The following is a 24,407-nucleotide window of genomic DNA, read 5'->3' as shown; positions in this document are numbered from 1 at the left end:
TACTACAGAAAACGGCATGGAATTTTTCTCAGAAAACTAAAAATGGATCTGCCTTTTCACCCAGCAATTCCACTGCTAGGATTATATGCTAAGAACCCAAAAACAGCAATTCAAAAAACCTATGCACCCCAATGTTCATAGCAGCACAATTTACAATATCCAAGTGCTGGAAGCAGCCTAGGTGCCCATCAGTAAATGAATGGATCAAAAAACTACGGTACATTTGCACAATGGAATTCTATGGAGCAGAAAAAAGAGAAGGAACTCCTACCCTTTGCAACAGCATGGATGAAACTGGAAGACATTACGCTAAGCAAAGTAAGCCAAGCAGTGAAAGACAAACCCCATATGATCTCACCTTTAACAGGAAGCTAATTAACAAAACAAACAAACAGGCAAAATATAGTCAGACACTGAAATAGAGAATAGGCTGACAGTGACCAGAGGGGTGAGGGGAGGGAATTTTGGGGGAAAAGGGGAAGGGTTTGCAGGAAAAAGTATAAAGGACATGTGGACAAAAGCAAGAGGGTTTGGAAACAGGAGGGAGGTAGGGAGGTGTGGGGAAGGTGGGCTGGGATGAGGGTAAAAGTCAGAAAAGTGTACTTGAGCAGCAATTTTTACAAAAGTGAAGATACAGATTTCATTTTTATATACCTGCTCCCTAACACTAGATTGGTCTTTCATCATCTCAGTAAAATGTTTGATTATTTATCTCTTCACCTGTTACCAAATGTCACACTCACTTCTGTCTTTCTGACACCATACATATGATGTCCACCCTCCTCACTCTAGTCTCCAAGTACCTTCAGTCCCCATTTCTGGTCTCCCTCTGCTGCATTCTGGAAATTCCCCTATATTGTACTCCACTGTCATAAATGGCCCTTCAGCTGTGTCTCATCCTTGCTGGGAAGAATTATTTTCATGTGTCCATCTATTGGGTTTTCTCATCTCTAAGGTTTCTAACTCATTATATTCACCTGCATAAAGCAATTGATATTATTGCCTCAAAAATGGAATCCTCCCTTTCTTTTTCAGGTATTACATGCAATCATCTTAAATTGCTTTCTTGCTTTCCTGCTGACTCTCTTCCATTGCATGTGACAGTCCCCAGTATCAGTAGAGAGCATCCATAGTACTGTCTTTCGCCATTAGGAATTCTCCACTGTCCACTCTTGTAGGAATCTCTCCCTTCACACACTTGATCTCCCACAGGTTCTCCAGGGCTGACCCAGGAGTCAGACAGAGCAGGGATTGTGGTGGCTGCCCCTGCTCTGTGCTGACCACTCTCTCAGACTCAGCACCTGCTCAAGCATTCTGCCCACCAGGGCTGGTCCAATGGGAGCCTCACACACACACTTGGGACAGACACCCATGACTGCCATGCTGGATTCAGTCTGTTTCAGGACACACAGGACAGACTGCTCATTACTTACCATGAAGCTGGACGAGTGGGCAGATACATTCCAGAGCCTGCACAGAAGCACAGGGTTGGGACCACACTTCCAGCCTTCACCTGCTCTCTGCTCCCCTTCCCTTAAGGATCTGGAGTCCCTCTCTGTCTACTTAGGGAGATCTCATCCCTCATGACTCATAATGGTGCTGGTCACTTGGGGCCACTCAGTTTCAGTGTCTGTTTTCCACTGTGGTTCCCTCTCCATTTGGGAAACTTTCATTTCTCTTTCCTGCACATGTCTGTGCCTATAATACATTAGAGCTGTTGTGAGTAGCTGGGCTTGGTGTTCAGAGCAAACAAGGTCTCAAGTGGTTGCTACAATCCTGCCCTTGATGCTGGACACCTTGATCCTCTCATGTCCCATCTCATTGACATTTTCATCTCGTCTGGAAGTGGAAGTTTCCTTACCATGAACCAGTACCACTGACCCACAGCCACTGTGGGGACTGGGTTTGTAACAACACAATTCAGATGAGGAAACTGAGGCTCAGAGATAGGACATTAGCACACAGATCACTCAGGCATTCGGTTATGGGTATTACAATAATGTTTGTTAAGAGTAAAAATCAGAGCCCAGTCCCAATCAATGTTTCCTGAAGCTTGAAGACAGGACCACAGCATGAGGAGGATACTTGAACCAGGAAATAAGGGGCACTGAGGGGCAGGGGTCACTCAGAGGCTTGTCCTCAGGAAGGTGGGTGGACACTGTTGCTAAGAAAAAATGAGAAGTCAGTGAGGGTGGCTGGGACCGAAAGAAAATCACACTCTGGGGCCAGGGGAAGGGGCTTGCAACATTCTCTCACTTCCTTGTGTCTGTCTATGCTCAATGTCACCATGACACTTGCCTAATTGCACAGTGAGGAGGGGATCAAGTCTCTGCTGAGCTGACCTCTGCAGACACAGGGACCCCTGTCTTCCTGAAGTGTCTCCCGTGCCTGGGTTACCACTGTCCATGTGGAGAACACAGAAAGAGGTGCTGAAAGATGGGCAGAGGGTGAATGGACTCCATAGTGGAGGCTCTGAGCTGGAAGGCTGTGCCCTAGTCCACATGACCTGTGAGGGGCGTTTCAGGAGGCTCCTCATCTATAACTTCCCTCATCAAGAAATTGATGGTCGGACTCTTGGGGAGAGACACTGTCCTTGTTCCTGATGAGCTGCTGGTGTGACAACCTCATGACAGGGATAGCCAACCTCCCAGTCACCACACCCTGTGAATCTCTACACTGAGGACTCCTCGGTCGCTACCTTCTGCATAGCTGGGTTCACAGAGGAGACACCATGACCCCCAGCCTCATGGTCCTGGTCTGCCTTGGTGAGTAATGAGCAGGCAGGGGTATCCCTGCTCTGTCAGGACCTGAGGACTTGGAAGGCGCTGGAAGAGGAGAGTTCTAGTTAGGACTCAGGGCAAATCTCTCACAGGAACTCTCTTGCAGGGCTGAGCATGGGCCTGAGGACACCTGTGCAGGCAGGTGAGTCTGTCAACAGGGGTCCCAGATGTAATTCCCCACTGGAGATCAGGGGCCACTCGTTGGGATTGGAAATGTAGAGCAGCACTTCTGGGATGACAGATGAAGGACATCTGAGATGTTGGGGTTTGAGAGCTGGGCATTGGGGGTAAGAAATGTTCTGACTCAGCCTCTGATTCCTTCCAGAGACCCTCCCCAAACCCACCCTCTGGGCTGAGCCAGGCACTGTGATTCCCTGGGGGAGCCCTGTGACTATCTGGTGTCATGCGACCCTGCAGGCTCAGGAGTTCTGTCTGGATAAAGAGGGAAGCCCAAAACTCTGGGACAAACAGAAGCCACTGGATCCCAGGAACAAGGCCAAGTTCCCCATCACACAGATGACAGATAACACTGCAGGGAGATATCAGTGTTCCTATCTCAGCCAAGGTGTCTGGTCAGAGCACAGTGACCCCCTGGAGCTGGTGGTGACAGGTGAGAGGACACTCAGAGGTCCCAGCCTCAGACTCTTCCCTCAGAAAGGACACTCTCAGGGGGTCGCCCCTACACAGCCCAGCCCTGGGGGATGTGAGGGAGCCATGAGCCCTATTTAACATGCTGCCTCCTTCTCTCCTAGGCGTCTACAGTAAACCTAGCCTCTCAGCCCAGCCCAGCCCTGTTGTGGCCTCAGGAGAGAATGTGACTCTCAAATGTCACTCATATGAGGGATTTGGCAAGTTTGTTCTGACTAAGGAAACAGAAAACAGGCTCTCTTGGAGCCTGCACTCACAGCAAGACCCAAGTGGGCATTTCCAGGCCCTGTTCCGTGTGGGCCCCATGATCCCCAGACAGAGTGGGACTTTCAGATGCTATGGTTACTACAGGAGCAATCCTCAGGTGTGGTCACCACCCAGTGAGCCCCTACAGCTCCTGGCATCAGGTGAGTCCCATTCTTGTCCAATCCATGGATTGAGGCACCAGACAGGTGATTGGGGTATTTGTTGGCAGGGGAGCCCCCATGTGAAGGGTGGGGTGAGGGGAGCACAGGGGCTCCTTGTCCACAGACACAGACCAGCCATGGAGATTGAGTCTCTCTGAGCATCTTATGCCCCTCAGATATTTAAGGTGAGGCTAGTGTTTCGGGGCTCTGGGTGTGAGCAGGGAGAGATTTCATGGGAACCATGGGGCTCTAGGGTCTCTGATGGTTTGCCCATTACCCCAGCCCAGTTAGGCCTGTGCAGGGGTTAGGGAGGCAGGTGACAGGTAAGATGGTCATGGTGGAGGGAGATGTTAGGGGCCCAGCTGAACAGAGGAGCAGCCTGGTTCATGTCAGCAGAAGGTAGCCTCTGCCCTCTGCTACCCAACCCGGGCTTATGGCATATGGGTGGGCTCCAATGGTAGAGGCTGCCAGTGCCCCACTGGGGCCAAGATGTCATCTAGTTTCTGGCCCCAGAGATCCTGGTCTTGGGTGGGCCTCACCTGCCATGTCCTCTCTGAGCTCGAAGGACCACTGTGGGTTCTGTCCCTTGGAAAGTCTAAGGCATAATGGGAGGGCTAGGTGGCTCCACAGAGAAGGGTCATCCTGTGAGAGGCAGAAGTAGGTGGGTGTCTCCCACCCCTGGGACCTCCTGACCCTGCAGGCTGAGACAAGGCTGAGCAAGGGAGGGAGATGGCCTTGCCGGACCATGACAGGAAGAGGCAAGTGAGAGTGGACTGGAGTCACAGGATGGAGTCCCAGCCCACTGCCTTCAGGTGTCTCCATCTCAGAACCGGAGAAGAGCTGCTCCCCAGAGGCAAATGCCACAAGCAGGACCCTAGGATAGAGGGCAGAGTGTCTGTGTGTGGACTCAGCTGCCCAGGGAGGTGAGCTCTGAGGATCTTTCCCCACCTGAGTAAGGGGGAGCTGCCTCCCCAGGACCCACAGGGGCATGTCCATTTCTGACTTTCTGGGGCACCTGAAAAAGTGGCACCTGTTCCTGGTCCCACCCTCTCTACTTGTCCCACTAACTGGGACAGTTAGCCTTGTACAGATGAAACAGCTCAGGGAGACAGGTGTGTGGGGGAGCAGGTCCATCCAGCATGGGGGCTCAGCTTAGCAAACAGAAGCCTTGGTATCAAGGAAACTGTGAGGATTTGGAAATTCCCATTGAGGGTGCCACTGTTCCCACTGCCACATAGAATCTGTGGGATTTTCCACCAAAAGGCTAGGCCCCTGAGTCGTTTGCTTGGTGCCAGTTTGCCGAATTTGGTGTCCAGGTCTGGCTTGTAATACAGGGAAAATAGCTGAACTATGGAGGGGGAGCAGCCAAGAGGGCTGGAGAGAGAACAGGTGGACTCTCCCTTGGCACCTCATTTCCAGACCCTTAGTGGAACCCACTGACCTGTATGGGGGTCCTTCAACCCTCTCAGAGCAGGGCAAGAGGCGGCTCAACCAAGGTGTGGCTGCTGTGGGGGATGGTGCAGTCCCCACTGGACACTCTCCTATGGGGAGAAGTGCCCCCACCTATGGGCATCACTCTGCAGGCCCCTGGGCTCACCTGGAGGCCTCTAGCACTCAGTGTTCACCTGAGATGCAGGTTGGGTGTAGGGAGCTTTGGATGGCTCATGAGGAACTTGGGGTTCTTGCCCAGATTCGGTGTGAAATTCTTGTCTGCTCTCTGCATGTCTGCCCACACCTATCTATTATAGCATATTTTCTGAGAAATTTAAAGCAATGCTTCCACATACACATTTAAGTTATGAACATTTCTGACTTTAAAAAGGTAAATCTACTCCTATTTTCACTGTGATTATGTTAAATTCATCCCTTTATTATGAAAAGTAACCTTCTGACCTGGTGGTGTGGCTGAGTAGAGTGAGTGCCAGCCTGCAAATCAAATGGTTGCTGGTTCCTTTCCCTGTCAGGGCATATTTTTAGGTTGTGGGTCAGGTGTCCAATAGGGGTGCTCAAGAGGAAACCACACATTGATGTTTCTCTTCCTCTCTTTCCATTCCTAAAATTAATAAATAAATAGAATATTTTTAAGAGAAAAGTAACATTATACTAAAAGGAAGCTTTTTTAAAAAAATAAAGATGTTTAAAGGGGTTGTTTTGGACTTTAGATACCTTTTGAAGTTTTTTCATAAAATTATCTATACTCAGAGCTCAAGAATTGTTCGAGTACCCCATATGTATCTGAGTGTATAGATGAGACCCACCCATGGACCCTGAGTCCTCAACTGCTGAATAAATACACACTCTCAGCTCCAGAAGAGTGAATTTGGATGGTTGAGTCTGCCACAGAGAGCGGGGGCATTATACGAATGTCTCTGTTCTGTAATGAGAGCCCACCTTTCTCACAAAACCTGAACTCTCAGGAGCAATATCTGCACTCAGAAGTACCCGGGAGACGGGCATGGCCCATGGCAGCAGACAGGACCCTCACAGCAGAGACACAGTTTGAGAAGGAGTTAGAAGCATGAGGTCATGAGACACTCAAGAGTTTTGAGGACAATTGGCTTGAGTGGGATCAACTGCTCATACGTCCACTTCTTTATGGTTTTAAAGGAGCAGCTGCCACCATCAGCCCATCACATAACAGCTCAGATGACATGAATGGTGAGTAGGAGAATCCTCAGTTATGAGGTTGGGTGCAGAGGGTCCTGCCTGTCAGGGGAAGAAGGGTGTGCTGTGTGGGCATCCCAGATCCAGGGGTCTTGCCTGCTGTGACCTCTGAAACCTCTCTGTCCCCATTTCCTAGACTCCCACACCCAAGACTACACAGTGGGGAATCTCATCCGCCTGGGTGTGGCTCTGCTGGTCCTGGTGGCCCTCGGGGGGCTGCTGTTTCAGGCTCGAGACAGCGAGAGAATGGCCCAGGCTGTGGCCAGGACCTGAACACAGAGGTAAAGGAGCACCATTCAGAGTAAGAGCCTTGGAAATGAGGTTATGTGCCCAGAAAGTTCTGGAACATAATCGAGGCATGCCATGTGACCTGTCTGTAACTCATTGCAGGTGGAGGATTTCTTGGTCACATGCAGTGGACAAGGTCTGAACCCTTCTACCATTAAATTCAGCCCATCCTTTCCTGACCATTGTTGAGTCATGTGACCAGGTCCTACTTTTTCTCATTCAGTTAAATTGGCATTGATCCCACATGGCATGGTCACGTCCACGCCTCCCTGAACTTTCAGAAACATGTTCTTCTTTATGTCTCATTACACCTGCCTTGTGGTTGGTATAAATTGCCCATCTACTCAGTGCACAGCATGCAATCTATTTTAATAAATCCATGAACTGGCATCACAAACATTCAGCCCACAAGAGATAAATCCAAAATGATGCCCTAGCACTGTCTGTGGACCCACATGCCTTCACCTTTCCTCAGATGGCACCTGTGGACTTTCCCCAGGAACCTCCTCACATGGAGTCAAGACTTTTTTTTATCTACACTTGAGGATATTTACATTGTTTTTTTTTTTTTTGAGAGGTAGAAGAGAGAAAGAGAAACACTGATGTGAGACATGAACAATGATTGGTTGCCTCCCATAGGTGCCTGGCAGGGGATTGAACTTGCAATCTAGGCATGTGGGTTGACTGGGAACAAATAGGACAAAGTTTTGGTTATGGATGATGCTCCAACCAATGGAGCCACACCAGCCCGGGGGGGGAGTCAAGATGTGTTTGTCTGAAGGGATAGCCTGGGTTACAGTGCCCAGGAAAAACCCACTGTTAAAAACACAGTGAAGGATACAAATGTTGTATTAGAGAATTGTACATTGAAACTTATATATAATTTCACTACCCGATGTCACTCCTATGAATTCCTCTTAGTAAAACAGTGGTTCTTGGTGTTTTCCCATGTTTTGGTATTTGTGTTCCCCTGGTGGCCAACTTGGAGGTGCCCCTGTGAGGTCCTGATGCAGAGTCCAGAAGTGACACACAATCTGACTTTCACAGACAGTACAAGCCAGTGTGGGACACCTGTCACACCAGTCTGACAGCCCGAGAGTGCACCTAAGCTGCCTATTCATTTATATGTAATGATGATTTCTACCAGTGTTGTAACTGATTTTCCACAGAAGTACAAGGGCACAGTCCCAATGCATCCAGAGAAGCCAAGAGAAAAATCCTACTACCCCTTGGGGGAGAGGACAGTGAGCCAATAGCATTCTAATGCATCACTTGTAGGAGGGCAAATTATAGTCACCAGCCAAGCAGATACATTACAGTTACCCTGTTAGAGACACACAGCTCTACCTTTAAGTACCTGTCTTAGAGAATGTGTGTACATGGGCATCATTCACAAGGATATTGATTAGGGTATGGCTGCTGCTGATTTGAGAGTTTTCAGGAAAGTCTGAAGCATGAGGCAAGAGAGGCCATTTGTGTGGAAAATGCACTGGAAACAGCTTGGGGGACATTGCAAGTTGGGTGGGGTGGGCACTGCCTGGGACTTCAGAAGTTCTAGTCTCACTCAGCCACAGTCCCCACTGGTTTTCACAGCCAGAAGTTATGAGGATTTCTTTCCTTGGCTCTGGAACCCTGGGCTGGGGTGCCCTGTATGGGGATGGGACCACTGGCACCTCAGGAAGAACCTCTGTAGCAGAGCTCTCCCTCCTGACTTGTGTCTGCCACACGTGGATGTGGGACCAGCCCATTTCATGTCTCGATGTGGCTTCTTCTTTACACTCTTAGTTGTGGGACTTCTGTTCACCTAGAAAGCAGGAAGTTCTGGATGATGCTTTTCCTGTAGCTTAGCTATAATTCTGATGCGGTTGAAAAAAGTGTGTATGGATTTTTTTTCTTTTTTGCTCTTTTGTGATTGTTTATTTCACTTGTCCTTCAGATATCTCCATGTACATATGACATCATTTCCAAATAGGTTTTCCTTCTCAGTACAATTGACATCAAATATTATATAAGGGTCTGGGTCACAACATAGACATTAAAAATTTATTTTTTAATGTTTTTTTCCCACTTTGCCTCACTGTTGCATCCCACTTTCTCCAATTTGGATCTTTGTTCTTCTAACTAAAATACATCACTGAATTTTATTCCTTTCACCGAGTGTGAAAAGATGAAAATATTTAAAAATGTACTGCTCTTGAAATGCTTCATTTCAGTCTCATTTGCTTTACCAAGGAACTAGGAAAGACTTTCTTATTTCAATTCAAGTTTGTGAATCAGCTCCTCAGAGAGAAAAACTTTTCCTGTGGTAAGACTCTTTCCCGGGAAATCTGTTCTCTCTCCTGGACACACAGCCTCACAGGGTTGGTTGGGAGGAGACACAGGTTCCTGCTTAGAGACTGGCCTGGCTGACACATTCACCTTGTCCCTTAAAGCTAATGGGGCCAGTGCAGAATCTTCACTAGCACTCTGCTCCTGGAAGGTGTGTCCCCACTGTCTTCTGGTGTCTCTGTTTGCTATGAGGAAGTCTGGTGCCAGCGAACTTGTCACTATGGTGATGTGCATTGCATCTAGGAAGTTAATTTTAGGACTTTTTAGGACCCCAGGGCAGTCCTCCATTATTTTCTTTTAGAGTTGCAATTCACATTAAAATAAAATTAACCTTTTAAAATATTTTTTATTGTTTCATTTGAGAGGTGGGGCAGAAAGAGAGAGAGAGAGAGAGAGAGAGAGAGAGAGAGAAACATCAATTGTTGATCCACTTACTGATGCATCCATTGATTGTTTGTTGTGTGTGCCCCAACTGGGGATCAAGCCCACAACCTTGAATATTGGGATGATGATCTAACCCACTGAGTGACCCAGCCAGGGCCTAAAATTAACCATTTCCGATGTATAAAATTGGGTGTAGGATATGTTGTTGTGTTTTTATTTGACCTTCATTATCTTCATTAACTACAAAAGTCAAGATACAGATTTCATTTTTATATACCTGCTCCCTAACACTAGATTGGTCTTTATTCAGATTGTTAAGATATTTGTTTATTTATCTCTTGAGCTGTTATTAAATGTCACACTCACTTCTTTCTTTCTGACACCATAGATATGACATCCACCCCCCTCACTCTAGTCCCTGAGTGCCTTCAGTCGCAACTTCTGGTCTCCCTATGAGGTATTCTGGACATTTCCTCTGTATCGTACTCCGCTGTCATAAAAGGCCCATCAGCTCTGTCTCATCCTTGATGGGAAGAATTATTTTCATGTGTCCATGTATTGAGTTTTCGCATGTCCAAAGTTTCTAACTCATTATATTAATCTTCATAAAACAATTGATATTATTGGCTCAGAATTTGAATCCTCCCTTTATTTTTCAGATATTTACAAGTGATCATCTTCCATTGCTCTCATATTTCCCACTGACACTCTTTCATTGCATGTGACAGTCCCCAGTGTCAGTAGATGGCGTCCATAGCACTGTCTGTCACCATTAGGATTTCTCCACTGTCCATTCTTGTAGAAGCCTCTCCCCTCACACACCTGATGTCCCACAGATTCTCCAGGGCTGTCCTGGGAGTCAGGCTAAGCAGGGTCTATGGCAGCCGCCCCTGCCCCATGCCGACCTATCTCTCAGATTCAGCACCTGTTCAGCGTTCTGCCCACCAGAGCTGGTTCTGGGAGCCTCACACACATACTTGGGACAGACACCTATGGCTGACATACTGGTCTCAGTCTGTTTCAGGAACACAGGAGGGAATGCTCAGTGCTGACCATGAACTTGGGTGAGCGGGCAGAGACATCCCTGAGCCCACACAGGAACACGGGGCAGGGGCCACACTTCCAGCCTTCACCTGCTCCCTAACCCCTCTTCCTGTGAGGACCTGGGGTCCCTCTCTGTCCACTCAGGGGGGGATTTCCTCCCTATGACTCATGGATAGTCGTGGCTACTGGGCCCACTCAGTTTCAGTCTTTGTTCTCCACTGTGGTTTCTTCTCTATTTGGGGACATTTCTCTTTCCCACACATGTCTGTGCCCACAGACTTTAGAGCTCTTGTGAGTAGCTGGGCTTGGTATTCAGAGCAGAAATGGTCTTGAGCAAGTGCAATAATCTTGTCCTTGACCCTGGACATCTTGATCCTCTCATGTCCCAGCCCACTCACATCATCATCTTGTCTGGAAATGGAAGTCTCCTTACCTTGAACCAGCACCACTCACCCACAGCCACTGTGGGGACTGGGCTTTGTGACAACAAGATCCAGATGTGGAGACTGAGGTAGAGACAGGACATTGCCATTCAAGGATACATGGATATTGGATGATGAGTATTTAAGTTAATATCTGCTTTAAGTAAAAATCAAGACTCTAACCCAAATCAATGTCCCCTGAAGCTTGAGGGCAGGACCACACTCGAGGAGGAGGCTTGAACCAGGAAACAATGGGCACTGAGGAGGCAGGGACCACTCAGAGGCTTGTCGCCAAGAAAGTGGGGTGGACGCCATTGCTAAGAAAAATGAGAAGTCAGTGGTGGTTTTTGGAATAGAAAGCAAGCCACACTGTGGGGCCAGGGGAAGGAGCATGTGTTCTTCCCTCACTTCCCTGTGTCTGTCCTTTGTGCTCATTGCACAGTGACACTCGCCTGAACTGCATAGTGAGGAGGAGACTGTGTCTCTGCTGAGCTGAGCTCTTCAGACACAGGGACCCCCGTCTTCCTGAAGTGTCTCCAGGGCCTGGGTGACCACTGTCAATGTGGGGGACCCAAAGAGAGGTCCTGATGGACAGTTACAGGGTGAAAGGACTCTGTGGGGAAGGCTCTGATCTGCAAGGATGTGCCTTGGGTCACTTCAACTTCAAGGAGCATCTCGGGAAACCTGGGGTCGATTTCCTGCTTCATCATGGAGATGAGAATCTTACTCCTGGGGAGACATTGTGCCCCTTCCTGAGGGACTGCTGATGTGATATCACCATAACAAGGATGACAAGCCTGCCAGTGGCCACATCCTGTGTCTATGCACCCTGAGGAGTCCGTGGTCTCTTCCTTCTGACTGGCGGGGCTCAGAGAGGAGAAACATCATTCCCTCCAGCCTCACGGCCCTTCTCTGCCTCGGTGAGATGTGAGGAGGGAAGGGAAGCCCTGCTCTGACAGGACCCCAGGACTCAGGAGGCTCCCTGGGAGGAGGGCTCTGCTCAGGATTCAAGGCAAATCTTTCACAGGGACTCTCTTGCAGGGCTGAGCATGGGCCTGTGGACCTGGGGGCAGGAAGGTGAGTGTGTCCCCAGGTGTTCTAGGTCCTTCTGTGTACAAAGGACAAAGGGTCACTTTCTCCAGCCTTTGGGGATGAAGAATAGAAGTTCTGAGTTAATGGATATGGGATACCAGGGTAGGTCCTGGGGCTGAAATCTGGGGACTAGGGATGAATGTCTTGTGACCCAGCCTCTGATTCCTTCCAGGGACCCTCCCCAAACCCACCTTGTGCGCTGAGCCAGGCTCTGTCATCCCCTGGGGTAGAATTGTGACCATCTGCTGTCAGAGCTCCCAGGAGGCCCAAGAGTTCCATCTGGATAAAGAGGGAAACACACAACCCTGGGGCAGATACAAGCCACTAGATTCCACAGACAAGGCCAACTTGTCCATCATATACATGACAGTGCTCTCAGCAGGGAGATATCACTGTTACTATCTCAGCCCCACTGGCTGGTCAGAGCCCGGTGACACCCTGGAGTTGGCGGTGACAGGTGAGGGCACATCAGGATCCCAGCCTCAGGCTCAGTCCTCAGGAAGGAGGATACTCTAAGGGTTCTCCTCCTCACAGCCCAGCCCTGGGGAATGTGAAGGAGGTGTGAGTCCCATTTCACATGCTGCCTCCTTCTCTCCTAGGAGTATACAGCAAACCTAGCCTCTCAGCCCTGCCCAGACATGTCATGACCCCAGGAGGAAATGTGACTCTCAGATGTAACTCATTCCAGGGATTTGCAAGTTTGTTCTGACTAAGGAAGGAAAAGACAGGCTCTCCTGGACTCTGGACTCATAGCCTCACCCCAGTGGTTAGGTCCAGGCCCAGTTCACTGTGGGCCCTGTGACCCCCCAACCACAGATGGAGGTTCAGATGCTATGGCTGTTATAGGAATACCTCCCAGGTGTGGTCAGTGCCCAGTGATTCCCTGGAGCTCCTGGTCTCAGGTACATCCCATTATTGTCCCATCCATGGACTGAGGCTCCAGACAAGTTCCAGGGATCTTTGCTGGGAGAGAATCCCCATGTGAGAGGTGGAGTGAGGGGAGCACAGGGGCTCCTGAGTCAGAGACACAGAGAGAAAGACAGCAGGGCCTGGGGGCGGGGCCAGGCCAGGAGGAGGGTTCATGGGAGGAGCAGCCCTGTCACTCCTGTCTGGTTCCTGCAGGTGGCTCAGGGAGGCCCTCCCTCCTGACCCAGCAGGGCCCCATTGTGGCCTCAGGACAGAACCTGACCCTCCAGTGTTGTTCCAACATCAGCTATGACAGATTTGCTCTGTCCAAGGGCAGGGTACAAGTCCTCCACCAGAGCACTGTTCTGCAGCCCCAGGCTGGGCTCTCAGACTGACTTTCCCCCTGGGTACTGTGAGCGGCTCTCACCGGGGCCAGTACAGGTGCTGTGGTGGACACAACCTGTCCTCTGAGTGGTCAGACCCCAGTGACCCTCTGGACATCCTGGTGGCAGGTAAGGAGCCAGTGGATTCAGCCGAGGACTCAGAGCCTGCTCAGGCCCTGTGGTGGGTCTCAGGTGGTGATGGTCACAGGAAGGGGTGTGGGGTCTGTCCCCAGGGAGGGAAGGGGACAGAGACAGGGGATGGGAGAGAGAAGGGGAGCAGAACATGCAGATACAGAAGAGAGGGTCCTCAGAAAGGGGTCTGGTTGACTCTTAGGTCTGTGGCAGACCCTCACCCACCCCCCCTCCCCTCTCTCTAGGATGGCTTCCTGACAGACCGTCTCTCTCGGTGCAGCTGGGCCCCACAGTGGTCTCAGGAGAGAAGGTGACCCTGCTGTGTCAGTCACAGAGCCTGAGGGACAGTTTCCTTCTGCTCAAAGAGGAAACAGCTGACCCCCCTGTTGAGTCTCAGATCACAGTCCTGAGCTCAGCAGCACCAGGCATGGGTCCTCCATGGGTCCTGTGACCTCAGCCCACAAGGGGACCTACAGGTGCTACAGCTCAGTCAGCACCTTCCCCAACCTGTTGTCACAGTCCAGTGAGCCCCTGGAGCTCCTGCTCTCAGGTGAGGAGCCCTGACCCTGTCCACCCTGTGCTCACTCAGCTCAAGGCCCTGTCCCTAGGAGAGTAAGGGACAGAAATAAATGAGGAGTGCAGGAGTCTCCACAAAGGGGGGTCCAGCCCTTGAGAGGTGGAAAGAGACAGGGCCTCCCACCCCGAGCCCCCTGTTCTGAATCTCAGCAGAGAGAAAGAGCAGGAGGGTGGAGTGAGATGTGTGAGAAGTAAGGAGAAAGATGATTAGACTGAGCAGAGAGGACAGATCCCCTCCCCCACTCACCTCCTGCATCTTCATATCAGACTCAGAGCTCCTGACCCCCCCACCCCGCCCTCTCGCTGAGAGAGTAACTTCCTCCCTGGGTGTCCACCTCTATAGACTCCTGGGCTCACCTGAGCCTCCTGCACTCAGTGCTCACCTGAGAGTGAGTAGGGGCTGTGCCAGGCTCAGGAGGAGCTGGGGGCTCCTGCCCACACTGAAGGCTCCCCTGTCTGCTCTGTGGTTCTGGGGGACCCTTGTCTGTGCCTGCTCCTTTCTGAGAACTTCCTGGCTGTGTGTCAGTATACAAAATAACAGTTTAATTTACCCTATATGGAGTCAACGTTCAAATGTCTATCATGCTATTCTTATTTTCATAGAGAAGACTAAATTCAGACATTTGTTGTGGAGAATTACTTCTTGTTACTATTAAGTCTTTGTATTACACACATTTCAGATGAGGTTTTAGTGAACTTCAGAAGCACATTGATGGGTATTTGAGAAACAGTAAATGTACACCCAACTTTCAGAACTGCACATCTAATAATGTAATTTGTGTGTAAGCTGTTTGATTCCTTTATACAATCTGAATAGTAGTAAGTACACATAGGAAAGCTATTGGTTTGGGCATATTTATTGCATGACCAGTATAGCTTCCTAAAATCCTCTCCCTTTGGACTGTTTTTCAATTGATCTCACTGATACAATAAGAAAATTATAATAATGATGAGTGAAAGGTAAATTCACTTTTTCAGACAGTACACCTGTTTGTCGGACTCCAGATTCCACATGATAAAATGACCAAGTAAACTATTCCACAGCTTTACCTCTGAAAAACAGTTTCACTCACAACCCAAATTAATTCAAGGCAAACTCATTAAGATGTCTGCATTTTACATTGAATGAACTATTGACCTTTATTTCAATATGTTTTCTGATTTCCTTAGAGGTTTATTAGGATTTATTTTTTACCAACAGATACAGGTCTCCTAAAAATTATCTTGCTGTCTGATTTATAACTACATGAGATACATTACAAGGGTTTCCTACTTCCAAAAATTTGGATATTTATGCAAATGAATAACATTTATTGTCTATGTGCATTTTCCAAATGGTGTGAGCTGTTATTGAGAATTTTGTATGGACCTTTGGAATTAGAATAGAAGGGAATCATTTTTTACATCTTGTTTTCAATATCAAAATGGAGAAGCAGATTCCCATAGTTGCCTAGTTTTGGTGCTGGCAAAAGACAATATTTTGGGGCAATTTCTCTGTTCCTGAAAGTGTGAAAACCACAACTGTGGGCTTCTTTGGTTAGCAGTGTTGATAAGCAGTGCCTGGAGGTTGTGTTTTGGGGTAAACATCAAAGGATTAACCATCCATCCATGAAATCTTGCCAGAATTCCCAGAGTTTGTCTGAAAGGAGAGAGAAGATGATTGGCCTGCCCCTTCTGGGCCCCTGACTTGACCTCCGACCCCATGTTCCAAGGCCCAAAGTCCCCATCCCCCTTCTCCTCTGCCCCCTCCCTACATCCTACAGAGGAGAAGTTATTCCCTATTGAAGACCAGACTAGAAACTTCTGGGGCCCTCCCCCCTTATGACGTGCTTTGGGTCTTGAGTCTCAGACTGAGCACAGAACAACCAGCTTTAAATTATTCCTGAACTGAGATCATATTTTCCTTAATCCCAAGTTCTTGGGCACAGCTTACTCTTGTCATGGTAGCTAAGAGCCACAGCTGGATCAGACATCCCAGGGATGCTGACATCACGGGGAGGGAAGAGCCTCAGGGGATATCAGAGTCCTGGAGATTTGGGGCTGCCTGACCTCTGTGACCACTGTCTCCACATTTTTTAGCCTCCCAAACCAGAGACTACACAGTGGGGAATCTCATCTGCATGGGCACGGCTGTGCTGGTCCTTGTGGTCCTTGGGGTGCTGCTCTTTCAGGCTCAGGACAACGAGAGAATGGCCCAGGCTGAAGCCAGGACATGAACACAGAGGGGACAGGGCACTGTTCAGAGAGGGGGGAGCCGTGGAGCCCATCTGATGACCCAGGAGGTGATGAAGCACAGTGTGACAACAGGTGGGAAACTGTCTACTGATGTGTCCAGGGGACCACATGTGGCAGACGAGGTTTGAGGACAGGAAACGTGAGCCGTGTTCCTGTGGAGATGCTTCCTACATCCCACTGTGGGGCTGCCCCTCCTCGTCCTCACTGCCTCCCATTAACTGTCCTTCTGTTCTCACCCCTGTGACCAGAGGGGCCACCCCACATGGCTGGTTTGGGTTCACATCTACACACCCCTTTATGTTGGATCCTATTCACATAAACAAATCTGGTGTCTTCATAACCCGGGAGCTTTTTTAAACCATAAAAACAAAGTACCAACATCTGTCACCTGGTGGGTGAATGTCAACATTCTGCAGCTAAGTGACAGAAGCCACAGAGAAAAGATCACATTTTCTGTGACTATGTTTGTACGAAGTGTCCAGGAGGAGGAATCCCACAGAGACAGGAGTTAGGTGGGCTTGTCGGGGGCTGACCAGGTGGAGAGATGGGAGAACGACAGCTTAGTGCTATATGGGTGAGGTGTAAGACAAATTTCATATTAAAACCAGATAAAATTGTGGTTCAGACACTGTGTATATTGGATTCTAGCGAATTCTATATTTGAAAATGCTCCATTGTATGTTACATGAATTTATGCCATTAGAAAGAAATGTAACTAAAAGGCCATGGTTCCCTGTGGATCCTTATTACCATAGAAGTGGCCCCACATCCCCAGGCAGTTTCATGGGTGGCAGGACTCCCATCAGGTCCAAGATGCCCTCAGTGCCCAGTGCTCAGGCTCAACCCCTGGTGGGATTCCCACCCTCACTACTGAGTGTGGTGAGTCGCAAGACAAGCAGAATCCTTCCTGTCTCCCCTCAGTCTGGACTCAACTACCATTCAACCAAGGATGCCCTGTAGCTCCTGATGCCCCCTGATGGCTAGGGGGAGATACATACGCTGCATCCAAGTAGCCCTTCCATCCACAACTCTTTCAAGCCCATGTCTTAATCAGGCCCAGAAATGACACAGATGAAGCCTCTTCATGTCTCAGGCTCTGCTGATCCTCACAACACCTGTGAGAGCTGAGCTTCCACCCTTGTCTGCAGTGAGGGAAGAGGGAGAGCGGAGGTGACTGGCTCAGACCTATCAATAGTTTCACCTTGTCTTAGATGAAAACCTGTGAGTTGTCTGCAACTGGTGCTTCTGCCCAGCACATGGAGACAGAGTGACCAGTGTTACATGCAGGGTTACTTCTCACAGAGCAGGGCAGTGAGGAGGCAGACCTGCTCAGAGGTCTGGATGGGAGGGATGGAGAGAAGGCCTCCTGCTCACAGAGATGAGGAAGTCAGAGAGAGGAAGTGTGAGGGAGAGACCAAACCACACTCCAGGTCAGGACAGTGGGTGGCTCTTGCAGTGGGTCAGGTGACCATGTTGTATTTCACTCCCCAAGCCTCCAGCCCCTCAGTGGGTGGTCAGTCCTGGGACAGTGCCATTGGCTCCCTAGGCCACCCAGACAGAGATCAGACAAACTCTCAGCTCTTCCCTGTCTTCCTATCACATGATAAACACACCTACAACTCTGACCCTGAGCCTCTCTTTCTGAGACCCAGTTCCCCTCCACAGTCACACTAAGATGAAGACCCAGGACATCATGTGGGTGCAACCTCATCAGCCACCTCTCTGGCCTCCTGAGGACCCTCCTTCCCAGCTGAGGGTTTTACTCTGATGCACCTGAACTTACCTGTCATTGACCCTCCCTGTACAAAGCCTTTCTACAGGTCTCCACCTTGCTCCAGAACATCCAAGTGGGTCCACCTGACCCTCCACATTGTTAGGGATCAGGGTGAGCTAAACTCTCCATCCCAAGCAGAGACAACTGGTCCTACAAAGCAGACCCTTCCCACTGCCCACCTCCCCTCCCCAAACTCACACACCTGAGTCATGGCCACACTAGGCTTGTCATGGGCACCCTCTGAGCCAGTCTGCTCTGTGCAGACTCCACGGCACACCTCCTAGACCAAGACACACAAAGAAGACTTCCAGCACTTCTCATTCAACTCTACACACACTTTTTTGTTAGGGATTGCTTAAGATTTCATAAGAAAGCCTCACAAACCACTTAGAATGCTGACTAACTCATCAACAGGGTATCCTATGATGTTGGAGTTTTATCACTGTTTATTATCCATAATCTTACTATAGTCTAGTCCCACACAGTGGTGTCTTCTGAACACACCAATCTGCTCAAATATTTTTATACTGAAATTTTTTCTGTAACTTTAAAGATCAAACCCAGTAGTGCCTGCAGGGAGCAGAGGCCCTGTGTGACCAGGACACCACACACCTTGGTGACTCACTGCTCTTAGAATAATCACTCTCTTTCTGGTCCATGGTGATGTCCTCTCACCCCTCTGGGCTGGTCCTGTGCTGGACAGGGCACCTGCACAGTAAACATCAGCTGGATGCCAGGATGGAGAAAGCCCGGAAGAAACTTTGCATTTACATTGTCTCAGGAAAAGGAAGTGAATTGCCCACAGTTACGTGGGCTGTAAAGCAGGCAGTCAGAATGCAGCAGGAACTGGGCTGCTTCTGAGTCCTGCCTGGCGTCCTCTGTCCTCATGTTCTGGGACAGGGGTCACCCTCTGGACTTGGGCGTCACATGAGGTGGAGGCAGCACCTTTGGGGTCTGCTGAGACTGAGATCTGGTCTGAAAGGTGCCAGAACTTGCTGTCTACTCCACCACCCCTCAGGGAGGGCAGGTTGCAGCTGAGGAAGAAACTGTGACTTGTCACACGGAGCCGGGACCTTGGTACAGCCTGTGTGTCTGTCTGCCCTGCAGGGCTCAGGGACATTTTATGTCATCTTCACCCCTGGGGACCCTAGCAGACAGCGTTATGACCCGGACCTTCATTGCTCTTCTCAGTCTTGGTGAGTTCTGGGGAAAATCAGAAGGATGGGCTCTTCTCTACTCCCAGATCTAGGACTCAGGAGGGTCAGAGGGGGCAGAAATTCTAAGGAGAGAAGATATCAGCTCAGCAGGGTTCCAGACCAGGCATGGAGCTTCTGTGGGTGAGTGAAGGACAATCTCACAGGGACTCTCTTCCAGGACTGTGTGGTGGCCCGTGGGACCAGGTCCAGGCAGGTGAGTCCTCCCCCAGAGCTCCTGCTTCAGCTCAAAGATGCCCCTGGGCAGCTGGGGACACACAGTGCATCAGGGCTGATGGTGACCAGTGTGGGAGGGGCCTTGGAGTGACAACCAGGGGACAAGAACACCCCCTGACAATGCATGTCTGATTCCTTTCCAGGAGTTCCCCCCAAACCCTCTATCTGGGCAGAACCAGGCCCCAGGGTCAGAGAGGGGATCCCTGTGACCATCTGGTGTCAGGGGCCTCTGCAGGGGAAGGCCTACATTCTGTATAGAGACATGGGCTCTCAGCCCTTTGAAAGGAGGATCCTACAGGACTCCAGCAACAAGACCAAGTTCCTCATTCAGTACATGAGCTCATATTCCACCGGGCTGTACCAGTGTGCATACAGCACTGGGGATACGCTGTCTGAGAAAAGTGAGCCCCTGCTCCTGGTGGTGACAGGTAAGGGGGAACCCAGGTCTCCTCCCCACTGTGGACCACTCCTCAGAGGATGAAGGGAACAGAATGTGGCTGTAGGGAGGCCTCACCCCTCATAGCTGACACCTAGGGAAGTTGGGGTGACTGTCCCCTTTAAATCAGATCTTCCTTCTCCCTCAGGTGTGGGCAGCGCACCCTCCCTCTCAGCCCAGCCAGGCCCAGTGGTGGCCTCAGGAGGGAACGTGTCCCTCTTGTGCAGCTCACAGTCCACACAGGGCCCTTTCCTCCTGCTGAAGGAGGGAGGAGCTGAGCTGCCCACACGCCAGAAGTCGGAATGGAATTCCAATGCTAGGAGGTGGCAGGCTGTCTTCTCTGTGGGCCTTGTGAACTCCTCCCATGGGGGGACCTACAGATGCTATGGTTTTGACAGCTACAACCCCAATGTGTGGTCATACCCCAGTGCCCCTCTACGCCTCGAGGTCACAGGTGAGGTGGCCCATACTTGGCTACAGTTCTTTCTTGGGCCCCAAATTTCTGATCTAAACCTGCCTAGTAAAGTCCTGGGGGTTGTGGGGTCACTGACAGGGGTTTACTGGGGACAGAACCAGAGGAAGGAGACTTAGGGAGGGACAAGTGAGAGCTTTCCCTGCAGCCCCAGTGGGTGGTGGGTATGTGTGTCCCCTGAGTGACAACGACTTTCTCCGCAGGTGTGTACAGGGAGCCCTCTCTCTCAGCCAAGCCAGGCCCCCTGTTGCTGCCTGGAGACAGCCTGACCCTCCAGTGTCACTCAGATCCAGGCTTTGACAGATTCGCTCTGACCAAGGGCCAAGGGCTCACACCCCCTCAGCATTTCCATGAGCAGCACAGCCCCAACTTCACTTGGGGACCTGTGTACCCTGCTGACAGGGGCCAGTACAGGTGCTACAGTGGACACAGCCTTTCCTACGTGTGGTCGGCCCCCAGCGCCCCCCTGGACATCCTGATTGCAGGTAAGGAACCCTGTCACGCCCCCTGTCCTGACTGTCTGCCTTGGGGCTCTGGTCTGGGGTCACCTTGGTAGTGATGGGGTCCAGGATCAGGTTCTGAAGTAGAGGCTGAGAGGACTGAGGTTTTGGGGAGGGAGGAAGTAATAGGCATGGAGATAAAAGTTGCCCACCAGAGGGACTGAGAGGAGCTGAGAGGGGTCACAGATAGTGTCCCTGGGGAAGGACATGGTCCCTCAGCTCAGGGTCAAGGGCATAGCGGGAGAGGTTACTCTGCACATCACAGCCCTCCTCTCCCCAGGAATGGACAGGAAACCCTCCCTCTTGGCCCTGCCACAACCCTCAGTGCCCTGGGGAGAGACTGTGACCCTGCAGTGTGGATCTGAAATCAGGGCTGACACCTTCCACCTGCACAAAGAGGGGTCCCCAGATCCTCCCCAGCAGCTTCATCTGCAGGACACAGCTGCCCCGTCTCAGGCCAACTTCACCATCAGCCCTGTGACCTTGGGCCACAATGGGACCTACAGGTGCTACAGCTCACACAGCTCCTCCCCCTTCTGGCTGTCAAAGCCTAGTGACCCCCTGGAGCTCCTGGTCTCAGGTGAGGATCCCCTCCCCACCCCTGTGTCCTCATGGTCATTTTAGACCCTGTCCACATGAGAACTTTAGGCTGCATATGGAGTGAGGGGGTCACCAAAGGAGGGTCAGCATGAGGGGACTCTCACCTCCCAGAGGGATAGAAAAGCATAGCTAACCCACCCCTGCCTCATCCTCATCATTATATCTGTGACCCAGACAGTTTCTAGGGGCCCAGGGAGGCTGGAGATGCCTTGGGCTGAGCAAAGGGAGGAGAAGCCAAGGACACCCATCCTGATCCCTTCCTTTTTGAGTGCCCATGGCCTCACCCAGACTCCAGGGCCAGCATGGTGATTAGCAGAGGCCTTGCTTCCAAAGAGAATGAGATCCCCTACTCTTCCACACTTGTATCCCAGGGAACCTTGGGACCAGACAGTGATGCTTGGGGGGATCATGGGGCCCTCAGGGATGTGAGGTTGAAAGGTGACAGGTCCTTTGGTCATGGGGGAGGGAGATGCTCTGGTCCCACTTAGGGGAGGGGCACCAAGCTCAAGTGGGGAGAAGGCAGCTCCCACACCTTGCCCCTATCCTGACTACCAGGAGGCCCTGAGGATCCTTCCATCTCCCCCATGAGACAAGACCATAGAGCGATAAGTGAGGATCTCTGTGGGAAGGTGGTGGATGTATCCATGGGGACAGGGGCTGAGTCTTGTGCAAGTTCAGGCTCCTCTGGAAGCTCTGAATTGGACACGCCCTTCCCCTCTCTGTGCCTCAGTGTCTCCAAGTGTAAAAGGAGAGAATTGTGGCCCAGAGCTTAGACTGCCTTTTAGTCTGACTGTGACCTCCTGGGAGGGGGCCTCACAAGGAAGCCACCCAGCACATGATGTTATGGGGGACTGTCCCCTCTGCTGCAGTGACGATGAGAATACACAAAGAGGGACACACAGGAAAAGGGTCTGAGACACCCAGGTCCTTTCCCTCAGCTCAAACTCAACTCAGAGAGGGAAACAAGGGCTGGAGTCATACCTGGTTCTGGTCCCAGCTCTGCTGCTCCCACTGTGGGACCTGTGGTCCCTTCTCCTATCTGAAAGTCAGGTTCATGTCTGTTCACCCCTGGTCCCCTCCTGCCACATGCCTATGGTGACATTAGTTGACACAAGGGGACTCACAGAGCTCAGGAAGACAGAGCTTCAGCCCTGCCTGGCCTTCCCAAACAGTCGTCAGGATTCACCCCAAACCCCTGCCCCTGCTGTGTCCCTGCTGTGCTGTGGGACAGGTACCAAGGAAGGACCCTCAGCTCTGGGGGAGATAGGACAGGCCCCTGCAGATGAAGAGCCCAGAGCTCAGAGCTGGTGTCCACCTGGGGCAGCAGGAGGACAGCTAAGGAGACCCATATCCCGGGGTCCAGTCCCAGCCCTGCCCTGGACAGGTTGGGTGGACTCGGGCATGTGACTAACCTCTCTGACTGCAGTAACTGGGTGGAGGGTCAGCCATCGCTGGTGCATGAGGGCTGTGAGGTTAGAAGAGATGAACAGCAGACCCCAGCACATGTCTTGCACACAGTAGGTGCTCATTAAATGGCACCTTTGGCTCATTCATGACATCACTCCAGCCCAAGGTCTCCAATGGTACTGGAACATCCTGATTGGGGTCTCAGTGGTCCTCACCCTGCTGTTATTCCTCCTCCTCTTCCTCCTCCCTCGACTCTGGCGTCAGAGCAAAGGTGAGACATTGGGTGAGTAGGAAAGGGGGTGACTGGGTTACAGGAGAGAGGGGTTCAGAGCACATGCTGCAGGAAAATAAATAGATGGGGAAGGGCAGCTGAGAAACAGATTTCTCCAGAATCTCCACTCAGAAAATCTAGAATGAAAACACTCACCATCAGCACAGATGTGCAAATGTGAGGTGGTCTTTCATTGTTTTCAGTCTCCTGAAACATGGAATGTATGCACAAGCATGTTAAAATTTCCTTCTTTCCTCTGGAGTCACATGGGGAGGAGGAAAAGGGGTGGTCCCGACCCTCCCAATGCTGAGAATGTTGCTCTTGACCAGCCTAGAGAAAGGCTGATATCTGACCTCCTGCAGGGGCCACAGACGTAGAGCCCAAGAACAGAGGCCTGCAGACCAGGTAATTCCTGCCCCAAAGGCCCCAGTCCCACACCCCAACAGGACCTGCTCTGCCCCTAACACCCCTGTCTCTTTCCCCAGATCCAAACCAGCTGCAGACACCCAAGAAGAGCCCCTCTGTGAGAGGAAGGAACAGCTGCCCTGGGGAGGGGACACAAGGATTTCAGGAGGCTATGGGGGAGGGGAAGCCTGGGAGGCTGTGGGGGTCAGGGGTGAGAGAGACTGAAATCCACACAGCCCAACCTAGCCCCTCACCTCACCCCTGGGTTAGTGAACCAACTGGGAGCAGGCAGGTCTGCAGCCTTGAGGTCTCAGGGACCATGAGAGGAGACACTCCCTGTTCTGCCCCCACAGACGCTGCCATGAAGGAACTACAACCTGGGGAGGACATGGAGCTGGACCCTCAGGTGAGATCCTGGCTCCTGTCCAGGCTGCCAAGGACCTTCCTATTGCCCAGTTTACTCCAGTTGCCACTCCCTGTCCTCACCTCCCCTGGTTCTCAGTAGCACCCACGCTGACCTGTCCTTCTGGGCACCAAGTTGTCCTGCTGTGACTTACCCCCCCCCAACTTTCTTGTGTCCTCGTGACCCATCTTGGGTGGTCCCCTGTGCTGGCTCTTCATCTCCTGTCCCTGTGTAGCCCCAGGTCTCAGGAGGAGGCATGAATGACTGAATGACCTGCAGGTCCCACGGTCCTGTCACTCATTCACCCAGCAGCTGTGACAGGAGCTCACTGGTTATCAGCTCCATGTCAGTGCCCCAGTGCAGCCCTGAGCAGCCTGTCCCCACCCTCCTCCAGCTCCCCTGTGGGTGAGGGAGACACCT

The 24,407-nt window shown here is 51.1% G+C and overlaps 1 protein-coding gene across 1 annotated transcript; it reads left to right on the top strand.

Moving 5' to 3' along the window:
* Window positions 1-2,602: 2,602 nt before the first annotated feature.
* LOC114510683 (leukocyte immunoglobulin-like receptor subfamily B member 3) lies at window positions 2,603-24,135 on the top strand. The gene is given in 19 exon segments (XM_036012899.1): window positions 2,603-2,765; window positions 2,887-2,922; window positions 3,106-3,390; window positions 3,533-3,835; window positions 12,230-12,514; window positions 12,657-12,749; window positions 12,752-12,861; window positions 12,863-12,959; window positions 13,180-13,353; window positions 13,356-13,475; window positions 13,724-13,863; window positions 13,865-13,906; window positions 13,908-14,028; window positions 19,637-19,921; window positions 20,078-20,383; window positions 20,605-20,886; window positions 21,182-21,481; window positions 23,075-23,191; window positions 23,938-24,135. Coding segments are annotated over 19 exon segments (3,282 nt in total). The 5' UTR covers window positions 2,603-2,731; the 3' UTR covers window positions 24,090-24,135.
* Window positions 24,136-24,407: the final 272 nt, after the last annotated feature.

The sequence above is a fragment of the Phyllostomus discolor genome, chromosome 12 (assembly GCF_004126475.2).
Source record: "Phyllostomus discolor isolate MPI-MPIP mPhyDis1 chromosome 12, mPhyDis1.pri.v3, whole genome shotgun sequence".
Classification (NCBI taxonomy): domain Eukaryota; kingdom Metazoa; phylum Chordata; class Mammalia; order Chiroptera; family Phyllostomidae; genus Phyllostomus; species Phyllostomus discolor.
Note: the sequence above shows the minus strand (reverse complement) of the source record. Positions and strands in the feature narration are given on the sequence as shown.